The 27,974-nt window shown below is 33.7% G+C and overlaps 4 protein-coding genes across 9 annotated transcripts; 1 reads left to right on the top strand and 3 right to left on the bottom strand.

Moving 5' to 3' along the window:
• Positions 1-376: 376 nt before the first annotated feature.
• On the bottom strand, positions 377-4,541 carry LOC117601382 (Vacuolar protein sorting 35). Of its 2 annotated transcripts, none has more exons than XM_034318058.2 (12): positions 4,303-4,541; positions 3,664-3,883; positions 3,454-3,577; positions 3,178-3,373; positions 2,921-3,115; positions 2,765-2,848; positions 2,450-2,686; positions 2,094-2,242; positions 1,546-2,032; positions 1,046-1,465; positions 833-976; positions 377-763 (listed from the first exon to the last, which is right to left on the bottom strand). In XM_034318058.2, exons 1-12 carry the CDS (start codon positions 4,303-4,305, stop codon positions 584-586), a joined length of 2,439 nt encoding a protein of 812 aa, XP_034173949.1. In that variant the 5' UTR covers positions 4,306-4,541; the 3' UTR covers positions 377-583. The 2 variants fall into 2 exon arrangements, with proteins under 2 accessions (XP_034173949.1, XP_034173950.1); XM_034318059.2 differs by having other exon boundaries at positions 3,664-3,862.
• Positions 4,542-4,948: 407 nt separating this feature from the next.
• Tti1 (Telo2 interacting protein 1) lies at positions 4,949-9,775 on the top strand. 3 transcript variants are annotated; one of them, XM_076688535.1, is made up of 13 exons: positions 4,949-5,254; positions 5,330-5,466; positions 5,548-5,725; positions 5,787-5,964; positions 6,029-6,357; positions 6,427-6,638; positions 6,741-7,139; positions 7,214-7,453; positions 7,522-8,061; positions 8,256-8,415; positions 8,480-8,708; positions 8,779-8,913; positions 8,996-9,775. In XM_076688535.1, exons 1-13 carry the CDS (start codon positions 5,061-5,063, stop codon positions 9,080-9,082), a joined length of 3,018 nt encoding a protein of 1,005 aa, XP_076544650.1. In that variant the 5' UTR covers positions 4,949-5,060; the 3' UTR covers positions 9,083-9,775. The 3 variants fall into 3 exon arrangements, 2 of the variants coding, with proteins under 2 accessions (XP_076544650.1, XP_034174840.2); XR_004580796.2 differs by having other exon boundaries at positions 4,951-5,254; positions 8,118-8,415; positions 8,480-8,682; XM_034318949.2 differs by having other exon boundaries at positions 4,951-5,254; positions 8,118-8,415.
• EMC1 (ER membrane protein complex subunit 1) lies at positions 9,710-17,509 on the bottom strand. 3 transcript variants are annotated; one of them, XM_034318952.2, is made up of 16 exons: positions 17,373-17,509; positions 16,267-16,519; positions 16,015-16,130; positions 15,531-15,714; positions 14,553-14,708; positions 14,129-14,465; positions 13,748-14,051; positions 13,418-13,438; positions 12,718-12,890; positions 12,473-12,634; positions 12,120-12,404; positions 11,850-12,045; positions 11,574-11,771; positions 11,368-11,493; positions 11,065-11,292; positions 9,710-10,952 (listed from the first exon to the last, which is right to left on the bottom strand). In XM_034318952.2, exons 2-16 carry the CDS (start codon positions 16,407-16,409, stop codon positions 10,792-10,794), a joined length of 2,790 nt encoding a protein of 929 aa, XP_034174843.1. In that variant the 5' UTR covers positions 16,410-16,519; positions 17,373-17,509; the 3' UTR covers positions 9,710-10,791. The 3 variants fall into 3 exon arrangements, with proteins under 3 accessions (XP_034174843.1, XP_034174841.1, XP_034174844.1); XM_034318950.2 differs by lacking the exon at positions 17,373-17,509 and adding an exon at positions 16,629-16,760; XM_034318953.2 differs by lacking the exons at positions 13,418-13,438; positions 17,373-17,509 and adding an exon at positions 16,629-16,758.
• Positions 17,510-17,553: 44 nt separating this feature from the next.
• Positions 17,554-20,063, bottom strand: LOC117601768 (E3 SUMO-protein ligase ZBED1-like). The gene has a single exon (XM_034318955.2). The coding sequence runs from the start codon at positions 19,475-19,477 to the stop codon at positions 17,693-17,695; it is 1,785 nt and encodes a 594-aa protein (XP_034174846.1). The 5' UTR covers positions 19,478-20,063; the 3' UTR covers positions 17,554-17,692.
• Positions 20,064-27,974: the final 7,911 nt, after the last annotated feature.

Raw genomic sequence — 27,974 nt, 5'->3', positions numbered from 1 at the left:
ATGAGAGGGAATTGTGTGTACCAACCCGAAACGTTTTATCCAATTATGGTAAAATAAATGTTGGAGAGCAGATCCTACAATCTAGTACTTTAGGAATTAATCCAACAATACAAAGATTACTCTTTGTACAAATGCTTAATGTACAAAAATAAGGGACTATCAATTTAACAATTAACAAACTGAAAGAATTGCATAAGACATATTTTTATGATTTTTAACTTTATCACTGCGCTCTTTAAAACATACCGCTAGCACCATCTGGTGGTGAATGATATTAAATTAAAGTAACAGAAAATACCTTTTTTTATGTAGGCAAAGATAATTCATTTATCTTATACTCTATACAAACGAAATTAACAATAAAGACATCATCATCTATGTATTAAATTTTATTAAAACAAATATACGGATTATATTTTATGGCTTAAATCATTAACAACTTACTTCTTGTAGGAAAATTGATGCGATTTGAATAATAGTGATCTGTACTTAGTAAGCCTTTTTTGATTTTAGAACTTGTAAACACTTTGTAAAATAATCAGTGGTTTTCTTTATGTACAAAATTGCCAAGTGTATTGATTTATTATAGAACGAGTCCTTGGTACGAAAGACCATCAGCTTCTGGAGACTCCATTCTATTTCTCAAATGTTCTAGCGTATTCGCTAAATGTTTCTGTATTTGTTCCGTTTCTTCGCTAACTTCTAAATTGGGGAGTTCTTCTCTAATTTTTGCAATTACTTGATTCAAAATTTGAACGGTTACCTAAGAACAATTGTTTTTAAATAAATAATATAGATTAACGAGACGACTGAAGATGTAAATAATTCTTACCGCTGTATTTCCTTTTTCATAGAAATAAATGTAGTGATTTAATAATTCAACATAAAGTTGTACTTGAACTGAAGTATCCATACACTGACTTGCTATTCTAATACCCTTTTTCAAACAATCTAACACTTTATTCCCGTCTTGCATCTGAAATAATTTATATTTCATTAATTTTGAATACTAATTGCGTAACATATAGGAAGTATCACTACTCACTTCTTTTCCTCCTGTTGCCAATGATTTTCCTGACCAAAATATATGAGAGCAAGTAGCAACGCCTCTGCATTGATCTGGTTTTCTTAATAACTTACTGGCATACAAAGCACATTGATTGCGAACTGGTTCTGCATTTTCTTCACTAAAGCAACTCATTTGCTCGAACGTAGCGATAATTAATGTAATAGCTGCTAACTGAGCCTTCGAATCACTTATTTCGTCTTCATAGATTGAAAACGCTTGACTCATAAATTCGTAAGCTACCATTTCAAAATTATCAAAACGAATTTCTCCTATTGCTATTGCACCTTGAAGAAATAGCCTTAATGGCAACTCGGCCAATTCAGCCTTCATTAAGGCTGTGATAGTCGCATGACAAAACTGAAAGATCTTTTGACATTTTTTCTGCCACATGTCATCCTAAAAAAAATAGTTAATTCAAATTTTGAAATATTTGTATCAGTATTAATAATAGATATATGTATCAATAATTTACTAACTTGATCCTTCAGACCCTTATATATAAAAGCTAGCTGATAAGCCTGAAACACAATTGGTGGTAAAGTGTACTTTATTCTCTTATTTCCACCTGCACTGAAGTGTTTCCTGGCAGCACTCAATATCATGTATTGTTGATCGGCTGTTTCAGACTTAAAATGATGTATCAGTCTACCAAGAAGTCCTTGTTCTTCTGCAAAGTCTTCTGGATCTTCTTCTATATTGGGTTGATCAGGTTGATCTTGCACTAAAGGAGCCACCATAGAGAGAACTGCATCTACTTGTTCTTGAGTCGGTATTAAAGTTTCATTTTCTAAAATATTTGTTATTATATAAATTGCTAACAACTTTCTGCCCTCAAAATCAAAGTAATCTAACAGTGGAGCAAAATGTTCAAGTTTCAAAACAGTCAATATGTTCTTGTAATTATCTATTGGAATTTTCATCAGTCTTACTAATTCCCTTGATACTGCACTGTTATATTCGAGTCTGAAAATTAATTTAATTTATTATACACTTGCCCATATATTAGTTTAAATATAGTACATACTTATCCACATTCTGTTTCTGGAATATTTGAACAGTTGTTAATAAGACTTTATCCACATAATCTACTCTGTCAGGATAACACTTGTGCGCTAAATTAATAAGAGCTACTTGGAGAGAAACTATATCTTCTGGAGGCATATCTTGCCTAGTCTGTAAACAACAGTTACTTTTTTTAATGAAAAATTAATAATAAAAATATTGATTGTGGATGTATTAGATCGTTCTCAGACTTAAACTAGATAAGTAAGGGTAATGATAACTGTAATCATATTACTATCAAATTTGTGCAGCATCTGAACATCATAGACGATATACATTAATTAATTTACAGCTCAATTTTTAGACAATTATACCAACCTGAATAATAGTTGCAATTTGATCACTAAAAACATCAAAAAGTTTTACATCCTGAGGAATTCCTGGTACTTGATTTGGACTCCCAGGTCCTCCTACACCATCTGATCTTTGACTAAATGCTGCAAGACGATCTATCAATGAAATAATTATATTTTTTACGTTTACACCGTTTTGAAGTTCCGCACAAGACTTCAGAAACGGGTTTAATGTTTGAAGATGAAACTCATCAGGAAAAACCTAAATGAAATATAAGTAAATTATTTCTGATAATGTTGTTATAATACAATTTTAAGTATTTTTACAGTTGTTATTTACTTGAATTATGCATTCCATGAGATATTCTTGAGCAATTGCATCTCTACAGCTAACCACTTGTTCTAAAATTCCTGGTAAAACAAGCTAAAAATCATCTTCTTATTAACCATATCAGTTTTTTTGAATCTTAAAAAATAGAATGTATGTAAAATCCACCTTTTTGTACTTATCTAAAGTAACTGATTCCAATTGACTAAGTCGTACTAGATTAGTGCCTACTAGGATTCTAAGTTCTTCCCTTTCTCTCTCTCTTCTTTCTCGATCCCTACTATGACCCTGATGTTGCATGCGTACCCAAAGTTTATTCATTTCCGCGAAATTCATCAAGACAAAGTCTATACTATCCCGAACCTAAAGAAGAAATCCAAAATATAAATTTGTATGTTTGAAAATATGATTATCTTCATACGTACACTTCCATCTTCGTCGTCTCCTTCAGCAACATCTGGTAAAATATTACGTGTACACTGTAATAAGTAATTCCTTAAAAATAGACCTCTCAAGGGATGCTGAACACCTCTGCACATCTCTACTAAATCTCTTAATAGATCTCTTTTCAAACCAGGAGTTGTTTTGATATATACCAGTCCAACTGTGATAAGCAGATATCTACAATGTTGAATAATTTAATCAATGATTCATCATAAATAACACATTACATGAATACCATGATTTTAAATCAGGCTTACAGTCTAGGCACAATATTGCCAACATATTGCACTAATTCATATAAATCTGTAACTTTTCTTCCTTTCTGAAATTCATCTAACAAATAAAGCTCTAAATGTCTCAGTTCATCGGTAATAGACATATCTATGATTATGTATAAGGAAGATTATAAAATTACTACATATATATTTTACTATAAAAGCTAATTTATTTGAAGTTGAGAAGGATACATAATTCATAATAACTCTTCGGACTCAAAAGTGATGTTCTAAGTTCTCCCAACATTGTAGAAGCATGTTTCAATGCATCCATCAATTTAGATTTGTCCAAACAGTGTTTCATTTGGAAGGCTTGTACTTTGACCACGCCGATCGCATCTTCAAGTAATTTTTCCTGCTCTTCTACCCCCGTTATGACAGGTGTCATTGGCTGCGATAAAAACAAAGATACCTACCAGGAATACCAGGTAGTACCATGCTAGGTAAGCCATTCAATGCAAGCATGCACTATATTAAGCTTCAATGATGATAAAAGCATAAGAAAACTACGTTATCCTGTAACTAACAGTATTCATTATTCAAAGGGAAAAGTGCATAAAGTATGCAAAAGGCAAGTCGTTTATTAATGTTACATTCTTTTCTCATTATATTTCGATAAAGATTTTTAAAAAAGTATCATTTAAACTTCATTATTCCCTGAAATGTTGAACATAAACATCAGAATTTGAGAGACACTTAACCTGCTATTACATTCAGATAACTCAATCGATGATAGTCACCTATGTTTTTGTTTAAATTTAATTAGCATATAATCAACTGCTTCCCTAAGCAAAGGTATAACATGCTTTTCGAAATTAGACGTATACTTACCATTTTCTTTCTTTTAAAAACTAATAAAAACTTGCTTCCAGCACTTGAAACACCACACCAACTTTTAGTGACATCAATCCTTCGACTTATACAATAGTCAAAGCACCAGTCAGTTAGAAGAGTATATACTGTGATAGTACTAAAGGGTATATTAGAACGGCTTAGCCAAGGGAGAATCTAAGGAAAGCCCAACCTAGAATCTCCTGCTTCATACCTAAAATACATTAAAATTCGTTTGTTATATTCTGTTTTTCAAATATTATAATAAGTAGTGGGGGTTTCCTTCCCCTACAGCACCATTTTCCCTAAAGTCAATTTTTAATGTTGGCATTGGTTTTATTATGTTATTCTTGAAAAGATAATAATCAAAAGTTAATAATACATATACCGCAGTTCACCAGAGTCCATAACTGCGACGCGCAGGTTGGAAGATGGTGGGGGAACGCAGCGAGCTCTCTGCTAATCGCTTTCCACTTCGTTTGGGGTATCGCCAATCAGGGCGAAGATGCGTACTAGAGAAGCGCAAAGAACGAAAACTGGTCTTTTCGCAGTTATGGACTCTGATGAACTACGGTATATGTACATACATACATATACTTTTAAATCTCAATACCAATCATACTTCTTAGATACCCTATGCTCTATACAATGCTATTCATATGAAGATTTATTACATGATTCAATATTCGAATATGGACTGTATCAACAAAGTCAATTAATATTTTACGTTTGTTTTAGACAATTTATCTTAAACAAAAATGGAACGTTTTCAAATACAAGAAGCATTTACTGTATTAAAACCGCTTTGTGATAATTTAATGAAAAATCCAAACGTAAATACTGCGCAAGACGTTGCTAATAGTTTGACAAGAGTTTCGGATAAAGTTCTGCAAGATCTATTGGAATATATTTTGTTTCCTATAATTCTTCATTTACAAAATAAAACATTGAGGTGAAGCTATCTTACTTTATGGTATAAATATCAAAACGTATAAGTATGAATATAAATATGTTTCTAATTTTACAGCAAAGATGTGAAAGAAGAAGTTGTGAGAACGATGCAGGCAATACTCTCAAGGACAAAAATATCTAAATTGGAATATTTCAATAAATTGTATTCATGTCTTTTAATACAAATTTATGATCCAACACAACAAAACATGGGTAATCACAAATTTAAATGAATTTAAATTAAAAACAATTTTGTAAGAATACAATATAATGTCACATGTATGATTTTTATAGTAATTGTTGGTCATGAAGAACTTAAGGAAATAGTACTCTCATGCATCAAGACCTTAATGCATTCTTGCTTCACAGAAGTTATAGAGTCATTGTATGTTAGAGAGAATGCCTCAAAGATAGGGCAAGGAATATTGTTATCTGTGACAATAGGAAGGACTGAAAAATCACGTTCCCTTAGGTAAACATAAAGTATCCATAATATATTCGTGTATCTGTAATTGAACTTTTATAATTTTCAGATTAAGAGCTGTAGAAACAGTAATGACATTATGCAGAGTAAATGATGAAATAGATAAATCTGATATTATATTGCAAGAACAAGTAGCTGATGTTATTATGTTATTTTTGCCAGGTATTGTTAGTGGTTTACAGGAGATAGCTACAGAAAGTGAAATACAAGGGCATAAACTCACAATGGTAGTATTAAAGATACATTAAAATTATAATTTGAAATATTATCTAATTCTACTCAAATTTATAGTTGGCACTAAAAGCTTGGGGTAGAGTGATATCTTTGGTAATGAAAGATAAATTGGAGGAAGAGGAAGATATCCCATCATTAGGAACTTTAATTGAAGTAAATAATGAGAAACACATAATTTCAATAGAAAATTCGTCACATATAAAAAATCGTAGTGAACTAGAAAAACATCTTAAAAACGCGACAAGAAATAAAGAATGGTTTGATGCTACTGCAACTAAGCTTAATGTACTTGTGCAACAGTTAGATGTATTGAAAAGACATTCTCATCATAAAGTTAGAAAGGAATTAGTAGAAATTATTCATTTACTACTTACAACATGCTCTAGGTAATATTTTATTTTTATGTCATTCTATAAACAATTTTTAATATGGGATCGTTCAAATTTTTGGAATAGGAATATGCAACCAAACGTTATGTTATTACTAGAATATTTAATATCTCTATCTGAAGACGAATTTGCAGAAGTTCGCGAAGAAGCTGAAAAAGCACTCAAAACAATTAATATAAATTTTACGCAAAATAAGAGTATGAGACCATTGGTGGAATTGCTGGAGGAAAACTTCTATAATGTACTTACAAAATTGCCGAGGATTATCAGGAGGTTTGGTAAGATTTTTGTACTTTTAATTCATAATATAAATTTACACTCTATAATTTAGTAAAATTATTATAATTATGTTTAAAGCAAAATACGTTTTTATTTTGTAGATGATAATGATCAGTTATCCTGTTTGAATCAACTAGCTGGTTATTTGAAACTTCTTGGAGAACAAAGATTACCCCGGATTATGATGTCCACGCCACATATTCGAAGACTATTATTAGCTCTGGTCTATGTGTCTGAAATTGATTGCAGTAGCATTTCTCTTTTGCAAGATGTAAATGTTAAGGATCTTGAAGATCCAGCATATTTATATGGATCACATTTGTGGAGACGATTTAAATTTATTGAAAATAACGCATGCGAGGAGAAACTTATAGCAATATGTAAATATCTCGGAAAATTCGGAGATCTTCGAATTTTAGTAGATACTATTTTTGATCTTATCATGAATGTTCCACGACATAGAAATGAATTAATCTTATTACTAAACTGGATAATAAATGGTATACCAAATTATATCTATAATTAGAATAACGTATTTAGGTGTTTATTGTTAATTGCAAATTTAACATTCTAGTTCCACTTAAAGACTCGTCATTTTTGTCGATTTACAAAGAAATTGTGGAATTTTATATAAATTCAGAACTTTGGTATCCAGCAATTGAAAGTTCTGAGGATATTCCTCTACAAGTTGCTCAGACCAATGTAATACAAAGTTGCTTACTATTAGAAGGCCTAGGATTAATAGCTTTGAATATGAAACGTGATTATGACAGGTTTCTTCTGAAAACCTTATATTTGGTTATAGAAAAAGCAGGTAATTCTTATATACAACCAATTACAATATGGAATCATATGTGTGGAAATATTCATATGTACTTTTAGGTAGTGGACATAGTTTAATCAATTTTGTTGGAACTAAAACACTTGAACAGATTGCAGAATCTCAGGGATATAATATAGTGGGAGATCTTTTACGTGCAAATGTTGATTACTTTTCGTACCACGTTACCGTAAAGCTACGGAGAGTAGAACGTAATCCTGGTGTACTCGATGTTGTTAATATCGTTATAAAATATAGCACAATGGACGTGTTACCTTGTTTAAAAGAGATCGTAGAAGATGTGCTAGTCCAATTAAGTAGCAGTTTTCAACAAAAGAATGCTTATGCTTTCTTGAAAGTTTTTTATACATTTGTAATATGTATACGAAATCTAATAAATTCTAAGCCTATACCGGAAACGCAAGAACAAAATTTGAATGTCGAAAATAAAGCTTCAAAAATTATTCAGTCTTTGTTAGAATATCATGAAGCAAAAAAAGTGGATAATGAGATAGAAGAACTGCCAAGTGAAAGTAAATTAGAAGAAGAAACAGTGGAAGAACCAGAAAAAGGATATCAAGAAGACTTTGCAGAGAAAGAAGGTAAATATATAATATAATTAACATAAAAATCATACCAATTAAAATATGAATTGCAGAAGAAAAGGAAGAGATACCCTTTTATATAAAAATGATTGAAGATATAATGAAGCACTGTTTACATTTTTTACCATCTAAAGAAGTACAAAAATCATTAATTGCAATGTTAACATTACAAGAGGGCCTTCAAATTTTAGCAAGATGGGAGAATCAACTATTGCCTATGGTACATTTGCTTTGGCATCCGTTAGTAGATAGATTTCGTGATGAAAATGTATTAATAATCAATCGGGCATGGCAATTATTAAATGTTCTTGGACACGTTTCCAAAGATTTCATTCGAACTAGAACACTAAAGTAAGTTTTTATATACGAATTATAATTTACATTTTAATCTATTAATGAATGTTTCAATTTTTAGACAAATATTACCTGCGCTTTCAAAATTTTTGTACGATTCTGCCAAACAGAGTTATAATAAAAGTTCAGAAGATATTTATAAATTTACTCAAACTTACAAGTTACAAAAGGAATTGCTTTCTACATTAGGTAAAGTCACAAAAGACTTAAGACTTCGTGAACAGGAAACGTGGAATGTATTGAGCATCACAGAACCATACCTTAGTGAGCATCAACATCCTACGCTACAAGTAAATTTTATTACGAAAAATACTTTTACATATAATACTTTCATGTGTATTTAAATTGCTTTTTTTACAGTCATGTTGCCTGCAATTATATAAGGAAATTGCTGATCATAATGCAGATATTACTTTGATGAAATGTCTTAGCATTTTTCATTCCAAAATATCGAAAATTATACCTGATGCAACATTTGATATAAAAGATTTAATGGTAATTTTCAACATAAAATTTATAATTGTACTTAAACGATAAAATATTGATTTTCTTTAAACACCATTTTTTTCATTTTCAGAACATTGAGAAGTTTTCAACAAATGAGTATTATAAAGATGTACGAAATATTTTAACGTATATTCAAGATCAAACTTCTGATCTCTAAAAGGAAATAATGAATATTTGAATATACTTGTATGTACATATATGTAAATTTGTATTGTAATATATAGTACCGTACCGAGCAAAGTAGGTTTGCAAAGGGAAAATGACAATATAACGGGGAAAGAAAGAATTCTCAAAACCTATCATGCTCGGTGCTGTATGTACATGACTAGATGTTTAAGTATTCATTCTATTTTGTTTATAAGTATACCATCTGAAATTTAAAATTAATAAAATTAGTAATTTTTTAAATGTTATTTGTATACAATTTTTATTCCGTGATGATATTTCACATCTTATTGTTTACAAGTTTTATTTGTACAATTTATATCTATTTAAAACTTTACATTTATCTACAAAGCAAATAATTGTCTTGTAGGTACACAGATGTTTTTATATATTCTATTCACAGACAATATAATTTATTTAATTTTTATTTAATTATAAACATAAATAAATAAAATTATCTTTTTAGAATAAGTTTGATTGTTTGTAGTATGCATTTTCTAAATTTTCTAATTTTTAATTAAGAATGTAGAATATAATGGTTTGATAATAATAAATTAAATAATAGTGTTGTAAATTTGAGTGTTAAGGAACACTTATATAATCTCTGTAATTTTTTTTAATTAGCTTGTTAATAAATATAATTGTAAATGGTAACCTTGCAAAATATAATGGGATTACTAGCGAATACTTTGAAGTTTTTTTTTTGTATCATATTTGGCTAGTACAATAATTCGAATTTTAGTATTGTAAATTGTAATAAATTAATTTACTTATTTAAAGTAAAATAACATTTGTACAATGGTTATGTACATTTTCTGCTTTCCAAGATACCTATACATATGTATACTTTTTTATTACATACTTATATGATATTTCAGCTGTTCATTCTTGCAACAAGGAACCATCAAATGTAAATATTTCTTAAACATTTAAAGTTTTCTTAATAGAGCACAATTGTTTTACGATGTCAAATCACTGTAACATTTAAATAATTAGTAACAAGGAATAGAACTTTATAAATAAATTGCTAAAATTTGTCAGGCATTTTAATTTCATTCAAAATAGGCGGAATGTTCCAGCATATAGTACATGCGAGAAGCTAGTGACATTACATGAGAAAATAAGTTGCAAATATGTAATAAAAATTTGTTCTATGAGGCACATTTTGAAGAAGAAATTAGTATTTTTCGTAAAATTATTGAAATACAGATGTAGAGCATTAATTTTCTCAAAAACAAAGCCTCATATAAAAAGTATTTTAGTTTATATTTTAAATATATTTTCTCGTGCAGAATCAACACCTTCTCATATGTGCTACATACTGCGGAACACCCTGCGCAAAACCAATTTATAGTTATGTATTTTTAATGAAGAATAATTATATTTTGAGCATGTTTTCAGTTATTTTAATAATCTAATAATTAGCGATCATGGTCCACTTTTGTCATATGATTAGCACACTTTGAAACATTTAGAAATAATCTACCCCTATCGTGTGCGTTCTGTACTAACAAAAGAACAAATATGTAATATATTTCAAGATACTTTAGGTGAGATAATAAATTGTTAACATTTACTTTGCAGTAACATTGGCTTTTTATAAAACAGTATCTTTTTTACAAGTTATTAGCAAAATGGTTTTGCTTTTAGTGAACAGACACTTAAGAATTATACGCATTCATTCTCTAAAGAAACGAAACATCATTTCCATGCTTGCTTTTGCGCTTTCTGGGATGCTAGTTTTTTTGTGACATATGAAGAAATTACAAGCGCTACCAACACTATAACAATAAGATAATAATCAAAATCTTCTTTCAAAACATCGAATGTTTTAGACGGTGCCACACGTGTGTAGAACAAGTCTGTAAACATCGTAATAAATATCCCATTATTTACATAAACGTGTATACGCTATTTGTATGTTATTAATTTTCACAACGAATTATAAATATCTAATTATTTTCAGATACTTACCGAGACCGTGTACAAAAACTAAGCAAGTACTTTCCAGGCCACTAGGACTAGTATGAATACCTGATACCCTAAACACGCTTTGATTATAATTGATTATTGTGTCCATATGAATAGGTATTTCAGGCATGTATGGTATAACACCTTCCTCGCGTACTTCTGGATTAATAGGCCTCCGTGGATCAACCATCATCCATGGTAACTCCAATATTCCACCATTGGCTAGGGCCACTATTAAATGTTGGGATCAAGTAGTAATTATAATCAATAGAATCGTAATGACTATACAATATCTAATTTACGGACCTATAATATGTTTGCTTGTAATACCCTTTTCGGTAATCGTTTCTCGCATTGATTCTACCGCGGCGGGGAAAATAAAAGCTTGCCTTTCTACGATCGGCAATTTAGTTGTGGCCAAAGATGAAAACACTGCAATAATTCAAGAACATTAAATCAATAATGGTTAATATAAATATAAATAAGATATCAATGAAGAACAAATGTAATACCTGTGGTATTACTTTGTATTTTTCCTTCATAAAGTTCTAAACTAGCAACTTCTGTCCTACGACTTTTCTCGTTAAAGTAACTATACACTATCCAGTTTTCTGAATGCACAACATGGACTGGACCGCGAACTCTTTTATGCATAATTGAAAATATCATTGCTCCAGATACTACATCCAGTAAATAGAGATTAAGCGTATCTATAAATCAGAAATAATCGAAAAATTCATTATCATGTTCGCTGAAATTTAAATTTGAGCGTTATGTCATTTACTTACTTTTATGAGTGTATCCTACACCCTCTGTTACTATGGCAACTAAGTTAGGATTAATGTACTTATACAAAACTGATCTATCACTTAGAACTCTACCCTGGGAATGAACACGTTCTATTGGATCTTTTGATACAACGTGTGTTATTCTTTGGTTTTTCGGTGAAAGCAACAATTCCCACACTTTATGGACAATAAGTTCCTATAAAATGAAATTATAATCAGTCACATATATAAAATATTCAACTTAAACAAAGAACGTATTAAAAATTCTACCTGAGACGTGCTATACGAAAGTGAAAACCCAGATAATACCCCGGTTGTTGGATCAGTGGTAAATATATACGTATTTTTACCAACTGACGCAGCAATTGGGGTTGCACTTTCAGGATATACGTGAACCTTATGCCGCGTATCAAAAATCAATATACTTCGCAAGAAATCATCCGTTGTCGCGTGAAGTAACATGGATTGCTTTATTCTGTATCCTAATTTTATCAAACCATCCAAAGATTGGCCAGTAATTGGATTGAATACATATACAACCCCTTCTGATGTTTTCTGAAGTATTTAAAGAACAACATCGAAGTTAAAATTTAATTTAACGTATAAATAATATTATTACATACTTTGTCTTCTGCTAGTAGTGCACATTGTGGTGGGTGTGGGAAGTGCCTACTACCGCGTTGCACATACAAAGTCATTGCATTAGATCTTTTAGCAAAGCCTTGAATATTTGGTACCCTAAGATTCCAAATAATTTCACCTTTCCTAGTTTCAATACCATATAACTATGGATAAAATGAAATAACAACAATTAATATATCTGTAACATTAACTAATTAATAAATATCATTATTACTGGGTTTCATACTTTTCCTGGTGATGTAACAACAACAATCATTTTATGTAATCCAAATTTATCTCGTACTAAATCAGTACGTTGATTGGATTGTTGTGGTGTGAAGTTTAATATCAATTGGAAAAATGCCTTTGCTTGTTTAAATTGAGAACTGACTCTCCTAAATATCATACTCAACACATCCCCTGGTTATAACAAAAATATAAAATATGTTACTTGTATAACATTATATCTACAAAATGGGTTTTGTACACTACACTTATAAAAAACGAACAAAAACAAAAAAGTATGTACTCAATTGTAAAACTGGAATAGTAACAAATAACAAACAATTAAAACATGTTAATTAAATATCATAAAATTAATTAGACTTGATCAGATAACACATACAACAGCTGTGTTATATTATTTTCAACTATTCATGCATGATGCTAAAATAATCATTATATTCATAAGTTAAATTTAAATATATCCTTTGCAATTTATATCAGATAAATCTATTTCAACTTACAAAACTTTTCAATACCATCATGCACATAATATATATTACAGCAATTTTCTTAAATAGCAAGGATAAAAATATTTACTAGTTTATATTTAATTCGTTTATATTTTCTTGTGCCTCTAAAGAAAATTAACGTGCGCATAAGACTAATAAACAGCAGGAAGATAAAGTAATTTTCAAACCAGCCCTTGCTGCTCCACTACTTACATGAACTGTCTACATCAATACCTGCCAGCAGCCATTCACAAAAGACATATAATTAATATAACTATCATTTGTTTTATTTACAAATAAATTACGCAAAATATGATTTAATTATCACTGTTATAATTAAATCATAATAATAAGCACCTTTGGTAATAGTATATAGAACGAAATATGTAATAGTATTTTGATTTTTATATTATTTCAATGCAAATATATTTTTTTTTAATTTGCATCAAATACTGTTTTACATTAAAATGAATTCCAATAAGTACGAGTTTCTGCTATACTTTATTAAGCAGAATAAAAATATATGTACGTATATATACTTACTCTCTTTTTGATCAAATTCTGTTTCAATTTCTTGATCCCTATCTGACATAGGTAATTCTATTATTTCCACAGCTACGATACTAGCAAGAGCTTCTTCTCTAGACCATACTAATTTATTATGTTGTAACAGCGAAACACTATGATCTTCTGAAGCTAACAAATGACGACAGGTTACGCCTTTTGCTTGTCGCGGACAAACTGAAGCCATAATAGTTGGCGATAATAAAGAATTATGTGCTAGACTAACAGATAAATTTGGCAAAGGTTTTGATGTTAATAGTTCTGTGGCACTAATTTCTGTTACCTGTAAACAGATCATTAAAAGTTATTAAAACTGATATTAAATACATTTTTATAGTTCAGTCAAAGCAAAACACTTACTCCATTTTTATATGTCGTTTCCAATAGCACCTTTTCATTATCGACTGAAACGATATAAAGCTTAGCATCTCCAGGTATATCTCTTTGAACGGGAACAGGTACTTCTCCAACCAGAAGAATTCGTTTCCTCTGATTATCATCTGCGCTAATTGAAACAACAGATTCTTCACCAAGTACTGATTCCAAATGGTATGGTCCTTGTGCACCAGCACCAAATATTGTATTTATTGTAACCGATTGAGGTTGAGAGTTTGTATCAAATAAATGTACTAGAAACGGTACAGCCAACGAACTATCTCCTTTTAAGCACACTAAATATGGAGCAGCTAACACACACCTAACAAGAAGTTATAAAAAAAAAAAAAAAAATGAAATATCATTTATCAAATATTTATGTTAAAAGTTAATACAATAGATTACATACTCTGTTTCTTGAGTTATAAATGGTGCAGAAACTCGTCTGGTTTTCAATTTGTCTCCTGTTTTACTGTCATAAGATGTCACTTCAACACCACTATTATAAATTGGTAAAATATGATGTAATGTGCCATCTTTTATGTGCCATTTTACATCTTTGATTCTATGCAAAAAAAAAAAGAAATTGTATTAGTATTTTTTATTAACACTATTTTTATTAAAATATTACATTTATAAGGCATTTTATTAAAATTTATTGTGTATACCTTTATGTACAAAATATTTTATAAAATAATATAATCAAGAAATAAAACATTTTTTCGTATGAAACAATGTTTCTTTCAATATTTTATATTGTGTCATTCACTGTACACAAAATTTCGTAAAAAATATCTCATGTACAGTGAAATTTTTATCTATTATTTTTAAAGGGATTTATTGAACTAAATACCAAATGCGGAAAAATCATCGGTATGGGAACATGCGAAGAACGATCAACATTCAAGAACTAGATTGAAATATAAATAAATTTAGTTTGTTACATCTTTGGCAAAAAATGTTCATTTCTTAAATTATATTTTGCATTAAAAAATATTTTGTATGCTTGTTTTACACTGGAATTAAGTTTTAAAGACAACATAATATAAAAATGACACCAAGTGTAATAATTTTTTAGGTGACATTATGTGACACTGTTGATTGTGCATTAAATAATATAAAGAAACCTGTTAGCACTGTACAATCCCAGTGTAGAAAATGATATAAATGGAGAGAAACGTCTGAAAACCAATAACATCAATTATATTTTATTATACTGTTTTATGAAAGCTCAATCTCTGTCACCACAAATATCATTCATACAGATAAATATATATTAAAACATTATCTTATAATGTTAAAAGTATTGGTTAAAATAATACATCATAATAATAGTATAAAATACAAAGACTACTTGTAAACAGTTTTAAAAAGTGATGATACTGACCTATCAGGATTTTGTTCGGCTATTGGCCATTCATGAAGTATATGCCCGGTAGCTAAATCCCATGCACGTACAAGAGCTGGTACTCCTCCACTTACAGAAACAAGATCTCCATCTGTGACTCCACCTAATGCACGAATGTGGCCTGCACATCCTTTCTCTAATACACGTCTCCATAATATTTGTCCTAAATAAATCAACAAACATCTTGTATATCGATGGTGTGTAGCTTTTAAATTTTCATTACATATTTATAACACAGATGATTATGCTACATCATTATGATTGCATTCAATGAATAATTAAAATGTGATTATTTCTAATTAATGAGATGATAGGATAAACACTGCATGACTCTTAATTTTCTTGTCAATTCTTCAAAGTTCAATCTAGAATTGTACATTTTCCTTCACAATGTTGAGAAAGTAAGGGATTACAAGTTGCTATCATATATAATTATTTTTATATGTTAAAGTGTACAGCCCACCTGATTTAAGATTTAGCGCAGCAATAACGTTTTCTTCAGTAGCAACAATAATCTTTTTTGCGGCCGAGACAGTGTCAAAACTGGCGAATTTAATTTTACCAACGTAATTCTGTTTCCTGTAAGCATAACAATGAATCATTCATTTCAAATGGTTTAATAATTAATACACTGTTAGACGATGAAAACACGTTGCATTATTTAAGAAATTCAGCATCACAATCAACATTGGTTGAAGGATTAGAAGTAATTTACCAGTCAAATTTTCCAACTTGATCTTCGTAGAGACATAGAGATAAATTAAACAGCCCGAATAGTACGATAAGGTATTGTAATATTTGAACATCAGTTAAAAACCGGTTGATATTCCCTCTAAAACTCCATACGAATAGAGCCATGACGATAACTTGAAAACGTATCAATCCATCCGCTTACACAAATTGTCTTCGCACCTGACGTATAACCATTGGTAATGTAACTTAGTGATGGTCACTTCGCGTAGAATTCACTAAAATGAATAAATGCATGGATATTTTAATATTTATAACATTTTAGTAACAATGATTAACTATAAAGCTTTTTGTAAAGGTATAGAATATCTTGGACTATCTCTTTACCTATTAAACTCTAAAAACTATGCTGTGTACTTATATACATACTACAACATCATAATTTTTGTAAAACAATATACGATTTTAATAAGATCTAAACAACCATATGAACACATATTAATTGGAAAATTGAAATAAATAGTAAAAAGTAAATGCAAACAAATCGAAAAAAACAAAAACAGGATCAGAATTACGTCTCCTGAAAGAAAATCTCAATCATTAAAATCTGTTCATATTTTTCTTCATTTCCCATTTCCTACTTTGTCTTCAATTGTACTTATATACAAAATGACCATTTGAGCATAACTTGCGAGAAAGCTGGAAAAAGCAATAAACGAAAGACGTAACCTGTTATCGAATTCTAGAACTAAAATTATGAAACGCATTCATACTATATACAGGGAGATTCTCTCGGTGCGCAACACAATAGCCGCCCCGCATAATGGAACCCTGCTGTGTTTGCGGGCAAAAAGCTCAGGAGGTCAAGTCGCCGGACCCAAGACTGCTCTGTGTGTCTTGGGTCTGGCGATTTGACCTCCTGGGCTTTTTGCCCGCAAACACAGCAGGGTTCCATTGTGCGGGGCGGCTATTGCGTTGCGCGCCGAGAAAATCTCCCTGTAGAATTACTGTACATATAACTAATATTTGTACACTATGAGTCTCTACAATTGATTGCTTTGAACTTTGAAGTCCAGTCTGCGATGAAAGATCAAAACTAATTTATACGGTATTAAAAAACTGAATACGTACTTTATACCGCAGTTCACCAGAGTCCATAACTGCGAAAAGACCAGTTTCCGTTCTTTGCGCTTCTCCAGTGCGCATCTTCGCCCTGATTGGCGATACTCCCAAACGAAGTGGAAAGCGATTAGCAGAGAGCTCGTTGCGTTCCCCCACCATCTTCCAACCTGCGCGTCGCAGTTATGGACTCTGGTGAACTGCGGTATAGATATGTTCATCCAAACCGGGTATTTAGGTTACTGTGTTGTTATCCAAGTATTTATAAGTTTGAGGAGAATTTCTGTTTAAACGTTTGATTAACTGTTTACAAAACGATTAATTATATTTATTCAAACATCTTTATTTCTATGTAAAAATACCATTAAATCAATATTTTCTGGTAACAAGTAGCTACAGTTAGAACTAACAATATTTCCAGCTGTTGAAATTGCGTGTTCAGAACTGATAGATGTAGCAGGAATACTTAAATACATTTTAGCAAGTTTTGCTAATCTGGGATATTTGTTTTCATGCATTTTCCACCACACTAAAGGACATAAATTATGATTTATTTGAGTTTCTAACAAATATGTTTGAAACTCTGAATTACTTCCACTACTAGGATTTACAGCTTGAAATATGAAATCCAATGCACTTGAAAAAGGATCAACATTTTGAAAATTTTTAATGTCTGGAATTGAAATGTTTTCCATCATGTCACGAATGGAGGTTTTAATTATATTCTTTACCTCATTGCTCTCAAATGACAACTCTTTGCTCCTTGGATCAAGAAAAGAAGCAATACGATGAACCGTTTCAAAATGTGAATTTAAATTAAATCTATTAATAAGAGAGGTTTTCAAAATATTTTTGAAGTGTTTGGTTTCAGCTGTTTCAAAGTCATTACTTTCCAGGTGGTTATTAATAAGCCCATGAATAACAGGACATACTAAAGAAATAGTTACACTTCTTTCAAAGCATAATGCAGTAATTGCTACTTGTAAAGGTTTGAGAGCCACAATAATATCACTCATAGTTGACCACTGCTGTTCAGACATTTCTAGTTTTAATGCAATATTTAATTTGGTAATATTTCTGTCTGCTAAAACAGAAACAATTGCATTTTTCTTGCATACAAGTTGTTCGCACATATAGTAACTAGAGCTCCACCTCATAGGACAAGTTTGTATTAATTCTTGTTCACCTAAGTTTAAGTGTTTTTGTTTTTCAGTTAAAGAAGAAGTAGCTACATTGGAGTGACGAAAATATTGTACAATTTTGCTGCCTTTTTGTATTACTTCTTTGTAGTTATCAACTGAATTCAAAGCATCTTCCACGCACAATTGCAATGTGTGTGCAGCGCATGAAATGTTGTATCTCACACCAATTAATGAATTTGTAGCCTTACTTACATTATATGCATTATCGTGGACTAAACTATTTACTTTACCACTTAAATGCCATTCTTCTTTAATTATATTAAACATACTGGTTAAATTTTCGTCTGTATAATGATCTTCCATTGGCTGTGTACAAAGCGTATAATTTTTAATAATCCACTTATCATCTATAAATTGTGCAGCCATGGAAATATATGAATCTTGTGATTTTGAGGACCATCCATCACTGGTAATAGCTATATCAGATGCCATAGAAAGCTCTTCTTCTATTTTCATACGTTTCTCATTGTATAAAAGTTGCAATCGATGCATAATACTTTCAGGAGAAGGACAGTGGTATCCAGGTTCTAATATAGTCATAAATTGTTTAAATCCTTCGCTACTGCAAAAAGAAATAGGCATCATATTTAAGAAAATCATGTGAGCAAGTGCTTCTGATATTTGCTCTTGTCGATCCGAGCTATACGACAAATCCATTTTCTGTAGCAACGGACGAGAACAGCCTTCTTCATTTTTAGGCAACAGTTCTAATGCCGACGAATCCTTACTATCCATATCAAAACCTTCGGTAGGCGAAGTAAAAAATGTTTCACGGTGCTTGCCCCGTAAATGCTTCATTATAGCTGACGTTGATCCATTATAAGATAACGTACGGTCACATATAGTGCACTTAACAAATTTTCCATCTTCTGATGGAATACTATACATCCACACTAAACTCCTACGTAAGGCCATTGTTAATACGAACTATATAAGTTCGTAACAAATAATAAAGAATAATATTGTATAGTCAATGAAAATGATATAATGAACTTGTAAAATTGAGCAAACATCAAAATATGCGTGTTCTAAACGTCAAAATAGAAATAAGAGAAGATAAGGAATTAAAGTTTCGTAGAATAATTGATTTGGAATTGATTCTTCCTCAGATTCTACAAGACTTATCGGTTGTTACAATGGGAGTTATAACGCGGTTACTAGCTTCTTACTATACCCGATACATAATGAGTAACGGTGTGCGGGTACCCGGGATTACGAGTTCGGGTCGAGTCGGCAAAAGTCGGCCTGGCTCGGGCGGATACCCGTTCGAACATTCGTACAAATGTTCATGTCGGATGGCGCGCAACTTCGATTATATAACTCCAAAGACCTCGGGTATTCAAGAGTTGCACAACAGCTCGGTAGTTGGTTTTTTGTCAGATTTGCTTTCATAATATTTGTTCAAATATTATTCACTTAGACACTGATACAGTCGGATCATCATTATTTTAAAAATTTTTACAAAAACCACAATTTTATTTATTCCTTTCTGTGTTTGCAACCCATGTATTTGACCATTAAATTACAATAAATAAAAGATTTTAATAAGTTGTAGAAAGCTCTTGATATGTTCGAGTACCCTACGACATACTATTTTTCTTCGAGTTGTTTGAAGATATCGGATTCTGCGACCCTCGTGTCGTTACTTGAGTTTCTATTGGATGCCCGTAATTTATATTACCACGCCGGAGAAAAGTTGCACGCGGTCCCACCACCGATAAGAAGCCATTTTTCATTTTGTCTACACGGGAACCGATGAAAGCCAGTCGACTGGAAGTGTGGCAATAAAAAAAGGGTCGCCCTTCAAGACTTTGCACCTTCGACCATTCAACCGTGGAGGGTTAAGACTCGTTTCCTGAGACTTAATTTCGTTGTACCCCCGTCGACACTTATTCTTATTATTTTTTCCTTTGCCCCGTAAATCATCAATTTCCTTTATTAACCGCATTCTTGATTACAAGAAAAACCCTTCGAATTTCTTCAAACAAATTTTCGCGAAACCATAACGGCGACGTGTTATCAACTAACATAAATTCCGACAGAAATGATCTGGAAGAAATAAATGGGTTGATAAAATTCAATGATACCTTAAGAAAAAAAAAATCATTTTCGACTATCCTATTTATTCTATTCCGAATAATACTGAGATTATATTAATAAATTGAAGCATTGTATCGAAAAATTAATTTTCAATGTTTAATGATCCATGTAGTGTGCCGTACTGGATACGGCTATTTCTACCGCGACGGTCAGCGTGTTAAGGGGAGAACCCTAATCGATGAGCGCTAATTCATATGAATGATCGGGCTTTTACGAAAACAGTACAGGGGATCTATTTGAAATTTTGAGAGTAGTTTTTTTATATCCATACATATAACAAAAAACTATTCAAAAAAAGGTCATTTAATGAGGTAATTAAAGATAATTTACAAGGTGTTTTGTAGTTTCGTCCAACAGTATAGGAAAACGGGTGAATCTGCGAAGAAATCCTTTGCATCGGATTCTACGTAGAACGTCAGTATGTGTAATTTTTTTCTAGTTTGGAGCCAGCTTAATAGGTATACATTGCCGTCGTGACAGAATAATAACGATTCGTTTGAGGCCGTTTTAACGGGCATGGAAATCGTGGCGACCAATAGCTGGTGTGTTTTCGTCCGATACCGATTCCATCTGGCTGCTGATTCCCAATCTCAATAAAGCCAGTAATAGACCAGTTACAAGCTAACAGGCTCCCATACCCATCAACCGACCGACCGACCGGACCGACCGACCGGTTTCCCTCTTCTATCCCTCTACCACCCTCGATATATTTGGCCGACGCAGCTTAACCCAGGGGATGGTTCCATGCGGTGGACTTGAAGCGCGTTCGAGCGTGAAAACTCGCCTGAAAAATGCGATGCACCGCGGTGAATTTGTAAAACGGTCTCGTGGAAAAGCGAGAAACGGGAAAGCTACAGAGTGTGCAGAGCAGCTACCTTTTTATTCGGAAATTATCGACCCTGTCTTGGCGTCGGACGGTGGACGTGAGTGGTTTTGTCTCCGCAGATTCAGCCGACTGAAACGTGAATTTTTGCTCGGGCGATGGTCCAACGATGTTGCGACTCTCCCCTAACGAATTCTCTTCTCTTCTTCGCGCTCTGATTGCTCGAGGAATTTTCGACAATGCGACGGATTGTATGATTCTCCTTGATTCGAATCAACGTAATCGAGAGTACCTGAGGTGAAATTTAAATTCTAATTCGGAACCAACAATTGTAGATTAAGTGTTAGGAGCCAGATGTGAAATTTCAGCGCTGGTATTTGCGTAGAAATTAAAGTGTAATTACGACGTTCGGATATTATTTATGTTACGACTCGAACCAGAATGCAAGAAATCCAAATTTTCCTCTCTAGATATTTGATGTTACATTCCAGATTTTTATCAATCGTGAAATACCATCGTATTGTTTTTGAAATGAATTTTTGTACGCTATTATCGTGCGGTAGTTACGTATGACTGGCGGCTATATCGAATAGGAAAAGAGCAGAATAGTTTCCGTTCTGCTGCTATCTTTGTATTCGACTCCCATCAGCAGAGAACTACTGTCTCGGATATTATTTTCCTTTATTGCTTTATTTCCCCTCGCAACTGTACGCATTCTTTCATCAAATATAATTCAAAGCTATTAGGTCTATGCAAAAGTTTCCGTCCCTTCTTTTGCGAAGAATGCACATTTATTTTTCATTATTTTTCTTCATAAACGGGCAACAATCATCCCTTGACACAGTGTAATATGATCTAAGAAATAATCTTCATTTACTTAAAAAAAAAAAAAAACTAAGAAAGTTAGTTATAGATCTCTTATTTTTATATTTAAATCTTTTTTTATGGTTAAAAATAAATCAGTTCAAATATTTGTTCTTTTCTCCCAAATCGTTCTTATAAAACTTGTTTCCGTGTCAATCGAGATTGGAATTTCGCACGTGTTGTTCGTGCTGAAGGTTTCACGAGCTAAATAATATATGTTTATCTGCTCCTGATAGCATCGCACCCTAGAGTCCTTCCGACGTAATCCCGTGGCGTAACTTTTTACCCCTCCGTGTTCGAGCGGCTGACACACGTGCAGGATGTTATACGTGGAATACTTAACGTTATAAAACCCTAGCAGAGTGATGTCCTTATAGAAGATTGCGCGACACAAAACGAACAGCCGCGATATAAAAACCTCCCTTGTACTTTCCACGATTTCCCACGTCTTTTCCTTCTATTCCCTATTGAAACATCCTTCGCGGGGACGCCATTTTCAGTCGATAGAACGAAATTTATCGAACGGCGTAACAGCCATTTCGGAAACTAAGTTTTAATGGTGTTTTGAAGAATGGAAAAAGGCTTAAGGGTCAACAGAGGAGTGACGGTTCAAGTTTGAATCGATCTTGAGAGCCTTGCGTATGCGGGGAAACCGAGAAACTTCCGGTGCTTGGCTAGCAAAGACACCTGCTTAAAATGGAAGCAAAGACCGGGAGGAGATCATGGAAATGGCTTTATAATGACTCTCGCAGCCCCTGTTCTGCAAAGCAACTCGAACCTCACACAGCAGGCGCTGGACCTGTTAGTCCAGAGCTGAGCCGAGTGCAGAATAGCTTTGGTCATCATCGCGGGGTCATATAATACCCTCGATTACTCCTGATCACAGAGGGTGGGTTTTCGCGGTCCCCGGCGTGTTCGGGCCTATATACAACACGGAGAGGGATTCGTGTAGATCGGGGGGTGGAGGTCTAACAGTATTTTAGTGTCCGGTATTGGTCCCGAGAGACTGGAACACCAAATTCGCTCTGTACAGCGGAACGACGAGAAATGACGTGAAAGGTGAGGCGGTAATGAATTGGGCGGCGTGGAGTTACGTTGTGAATGAAAGTCGTTCGGGAAATACCGAGCAGTCGATACCAGCTCGAAAGGGTTTTCAAAGAAGAGAAATCGTACGTCTGGATTTTGTCTTAACTGTTAGATATATATCGAGGGGAAAAAGGGGTAAGTTGGAGTGCTTGGAGAATGTGCATAATCTAAATTCTAGGTTCACTAGAAATTTATGTTTAACGTAAGACGAGAAGCAAATAAATCCTCCGTATTCTAACGTAGAAGCATGCAATAAATTTGAGACATAGATTCCGCAATTTTGGACGCATATTACCAGACATTTTCGCACGTTGCCGTGTAGTATCCCTTGAAACACAGCGACGAAAACATAAGGCGGTAGTTGCTTGTAAAAGAATATGATAAAGAGGATATTTTATTTTACCCAAAATAATGTTTCTGTATTTAATGCAACAATTGATTGAATTATGGTCAGCATAAAAGCTGTAATTCAACAAAGTGATTAAGTAACGAAGCCGGCCATTATACGATATTAATTTCGTTCCGAGTGGGGCGGTAATTTGGTTACGGAATTTTCAACCAACCCTATGTGCATACAATTAAATTACTTTTACTAATGAAATTAGTATACAATGTAGATACGTAGAATTAGTATAATGTAGATAACAAAGATATTGTATCATTTTTCAATTCTACTTTCTTACAATTGCTTAAAGAAATATTTATTTCACACATTTTGTCCCAGGATGTACCAGAAATAAATGGACGGTCTTTTAAATAAGACCTCGTCTAATGGTGGCGTTACTTTTGAAGGCTCACGATGCGATTACCAAACTAATCCAAAACAATCATTAATTCTCGTGGCGAAGTATTTCGATAGGACGTCTTGAGGGTCGAGAATCGTGACACCCCTTAAAAGGCGAGCCATCGTTATGCCTGACTCGGCTGGTGCTAAGAAGATTCTTCTAACTAGCGAGTGTAATCTCCGAGAGCTAACTCATCGGACCCTTAATTCGAGGAAATCAACCCCGTACCATCATTTCAAGAAATGAAGACAAATGCGAAAGGCCTGTCGCGGTTGGTCTGTCGTTTCGAGCGTACTCGAGTCACGAAAATACTTCGAATAAGCACAATAGAATGAAAGTAGAATAGAAGTATCACTTTTAACGACTTCTACTTTACCAGGATCGTTTGTGGTATCTCTCCTCGCGCCAACAATAAGATTCTCCGTGGAAAGTTCGTAGAATAGAAGAAGCCTGGATGGTTGTTGCAATAGGCGGAAATACAGGCGCGTATTTGTTGAGTTTCGAGTGCGAACTTGGTGCGGTTTCAAAAGTCCGTCGTGCGAGCTGCTGCTTTCCTCGAGCCCTCACGCGAGACCGCGTTTACTCAGCCTGGTCACGTACGTGAAGCCAGTTGTTTTGGGGAAACTCGGCAGGTTGCGTGGGTGGTCGTAGAATTTAACCAAGGACAGAGACAGGGCTATAAAGAGACGAAGAAACGCAGCTGGAACATTTTCAGGGAAATGGCAAATTGTAAGATTCAAATTATAGAACTGATTCAAAGTACACAACGCGATATTCCAAGCACGTACACTCTGCTGCAAAAGTAAATCTCTCTCGATTTTTGATATATCCCTTTAGAAACGATGCTGCGTATATAAAAATTGTATTATATCTTTCTTTCTTCTCCCGCTTTAGGGATGTTCGGTTGTTACGGGTGCCCTGGTCGACCCCTCGCCTGGCGAAAGAACTGGTCGAGAGGCGGCGACGACCCTACCAGGAGGAAATGCACGTCGAGGATGTAATCTTCGGGCTTTCCGAGGGTGGAAACCGACACCTCGACATTCCACTTCGGAACACAGCGACTCGCGAAATGACGAATGCCAAGCGGAACGCACCTGCTACCCGGTAAGGAAATCGAGGCGAACGAATTCGTTGAAAGATCGAGGGTTGGAGAAAATGCAGGAGGCGAAAGCACTGTCTCCGCGAAAAGATTTAAGATTCTACAAGGGGACCGAAAGATCTGTAACGTGAAAGAAGAAATTCGCGTTCCTTGAAAATCCCACTTTACACCGGAATATAATATAAATCATTATTAGACTTTTAGATTCATATTTAGCGGACGAAAATATCTATAACAAAGGGGAGAGTTAAAGTTTCTAGGACAGCATCATTTTTCAACCGTCTGTTTGTTTCCCACAATGTATGCGGTAATGGTAGAAAAGTTTCGTGGATCATCCATTTACCGAGCATGATGTATCATCACCGTAGAAAGATTGCTTTTCTTGATTGAGGGGATAATGTTTTCCGCGCGTAACTCAATTATCGGGCAAAACGAGCCGACGGTTCGTCCGTGAAAAGTACGCGCACCGGATGCGTGGGAAAAATGGTCCCAACAACCATGCATCATTTCGCAGTGCAACGATAACGTATACGGTCCACGACACTTGATTAAATGCAGTGATGCTTTTCTTATATTATTTTCTTCTGATTTTTAAATTATTATGTATATTACCTTTAGTGCTGTTTCTTTTTTTTTTGAATAATTTTCATTAAAAAAGTTTGCAAATTTAAATTTTGTCATTTATTATATATTATTATAAATTTTTATATAACGATTAAATTGAAGGTTTGGACAACGAAAAGATAATTACATAACCATTGAATATTTCTAGAGCCCTCCATCTTAAAATAGGCTCTCTCCGTGGCCCGCCATCCGAAGGTTAATACAAAGCAACTTAACAAATAAGAAGTAGTGATCAATAAAATTGGAATCATTTATAGCCTCGAACAGTTCAGCCGTATTACTTTAATTAAGAGAAGGAGACGAACGTTCGTTTGTATTAATAACATCAAAGCGGTGTTTTAAATGTGGAGACGTAGTAACCGAGTAAATATTTTAACGATGCAGCAGCTTTCAATCAATCGAGTTTTGCAAATCAACCAGTGCCAGGGTGTTTCTCGTGCAAACAGACTCGATAAAATATTCTCGATTGGCCGGTTCGCTTTTGAAATAAAATTCAACTACGTCGAGAGTTGAAAACTGATCGATCAGGATTGGTGTGCAATAAGGGAAGGCAGGGAAAACGATGAGCGGTATTAAAAGTCAATATTTAATCCGGAATAAATCGTAACGCGTGCCATCGACACGAGCTACCAAAGAGGATTAACTATGTAGCTTCAGGGTGAAAGGAACAGTAAAAGACGCGCGTTGTATTGGATCGTTCCGAAAGTTCAAGTCCGTAAGAATAACATAGGGTGTCTTGAGGGGAGTTTTATAAATTTCCCGCCGAACAGGGAGGGATGCCGTTATACTCCAAGTATTTTTGAAAAGTCTTCGTATACATACGCGTTGAACTTGATCCCATCCCTACTTGGCAGAATGCAAAAGCCGTGAGGCAAGTACAATGAAAGTACCATTTGCTGTAGCAGACGCGGTACTCACCCTCGCGAATGGTGCGTGCCTCGAATATAATTTATTACTACTAGAATTTTGTGGGGTTCCGTGGACCCTCTGGTTGAAACGGTGTGTAGTGATAACCCTTAAAGCTCAGCCGGTCGCTACGAGCAGTGTAACTTTTATCCTCTGTTCTGGTTGCACGCCGTTTGTGCGAACGTTGTACAAGCCCCTAATGGTTCGTATTTTATCGCGTTCCTATTGTCGTTCACCCAGGACAATGCTCTTGATTAGGGCTACCGTTGCCGCTCATTGAAATCATCTCCGAATCTCATTCACAAATATCGTTTGCCTTTCGCGCCGTGAAAATCTGCATTCGTAAAGCCTTGTTTTTCTCTCATTTACTTATACGATCGTACTGTGAAAATTTGTATAATTTATAAAAATATTAAGTACACTGTAGCGGGTGTACTCGTTCTTCGTCGAATAAAAGGCTGAAATTTCTCTTTCTTTCGCTTCAATTTCTCGCCGTTTCATTTCATGAATGAAGCTATGACGAGAGAATCATCAGATATAAAACTGCTCGACAAAGAGTTTCACTACCGGGGGTCCCGATGGCGGAACAAAAATTGCGAACAAACATGCATAGTTGGCTGCTCTATCAGCTGAAATGAAAAGCATCCCGCAGCTAGAACGAATAGCGTACGACGAGATAAAATCTACAAATTTGATACAACTGCAACGTTGGAAGAGTATATAGTTTGTCGCATGGAGAGATATATTCTTTTTGAAATTTACCGTGCTTGTTTAGCCGGAATTAACGAGTACAATGTCGCCTTCCTAGATTGCTCCTGTCACGAATTTTGTTCGCGATATCTTTAGACTGTATTAGCTCGACTCATGCGTCCCGCGGGAGCAGTATTCCTGGAAGTTTCATCCAAGTTTGGATCCTGTTATACCCCTTTCTCTTGTCTGTCCGACACGAGTGTTGGCACTGGCGCGGCTCCGAACGACCAACAAACCTCGCGATATCCTATCCCCTTGCGATTATCCTTCTGCGCGAGAAGTTAACGCGTTCTACCAATTTCAACGACTTCGCAATTAACCGGTTTAGAGAACACGCTTGGCAATTTTCTTCCGTTTCCTTGCTTCGTCCTATCG

Source organism: Osmia lignaria, chromosome 6 (assembly GCF_051020975.1).
Source record: "Osmia lignaria lignaria isolate PbOS001 chromosome 6, iyOsmLign1, whole genome shotgun sequence".
NCBI lineage: Eukaryota > Metazoa > Arthropoda > Insecta > Hymenoptera > Megachilidae > Osmia > Osmia lignaria.
The sequence above is the reverse complement of the archived record's forward strand: the minus strand, read 5'-3'. Positions and strand labels throughout refer to the sequence as shown.

Coding starts and splice junctions, on each gene's coding strand:
- Tti1 (XM_034318949.2), top strand. CDS start 5,061: ATGGAACGTTTTCAAATACAAGAAGCATTTACTGTATTAAAACCGCTT. Junction 5,255..5,329: donor TTACAAAATAAAACATTGAG/GTGAAGCTATCT, acceptor CTAATTTTACAG/CAAAGATGTGAAAGAAGAAG. Junction 7,140..7,213: donor ACTAAACTGGATAATAAATG/GTATACCAAATT, acceptor TTAACATTCTAG/TTCCACTTAAAGACTCGTCA.
- LOC117601768 (XM_034318955.2), bottom strand. CDS start 19,477: ATGGCCTTACGTAGGAGTTTAGTGTGGATGTATAGTATTCCATCAGAA.
- EMC1 (XM_034318952.2), bottom strand. CDS start 16,409: ATGGCTCTATTCGTATGGAGTTTTAGAGGGAATATCAACCGGTTTTTA. Junction 14,466..14,552: donor TTTATAACTCAAGAAACAGA/GTATGTAATCTA, acceptor ACTTCTTGTTAG/GTGTGTGTTAGCTGCTCCAT. Junction 11,494..11,573: donor AATACAAAGTAATACCACAG/GTATTACATTTG, acceptor GAATTATTGCAG/TGTTTTCATCTTTGGCCACA.
- LOC117601382 (XM_034318058.2), bottom strand. Junction 2,243..2,449: donor AAATTGCAACTATTATTCAG/GTTGGTATAATT, acceptor TGTTGTTTACAG/ACTAGGCAAGATATGCCTCC. Junction 764..832: donor ATGAAAAAGGAAATACAGCG/GTAAGAATTATT, acceptor AATTGTTCTTAG/GTAACCGTTCAAATTTTGAA.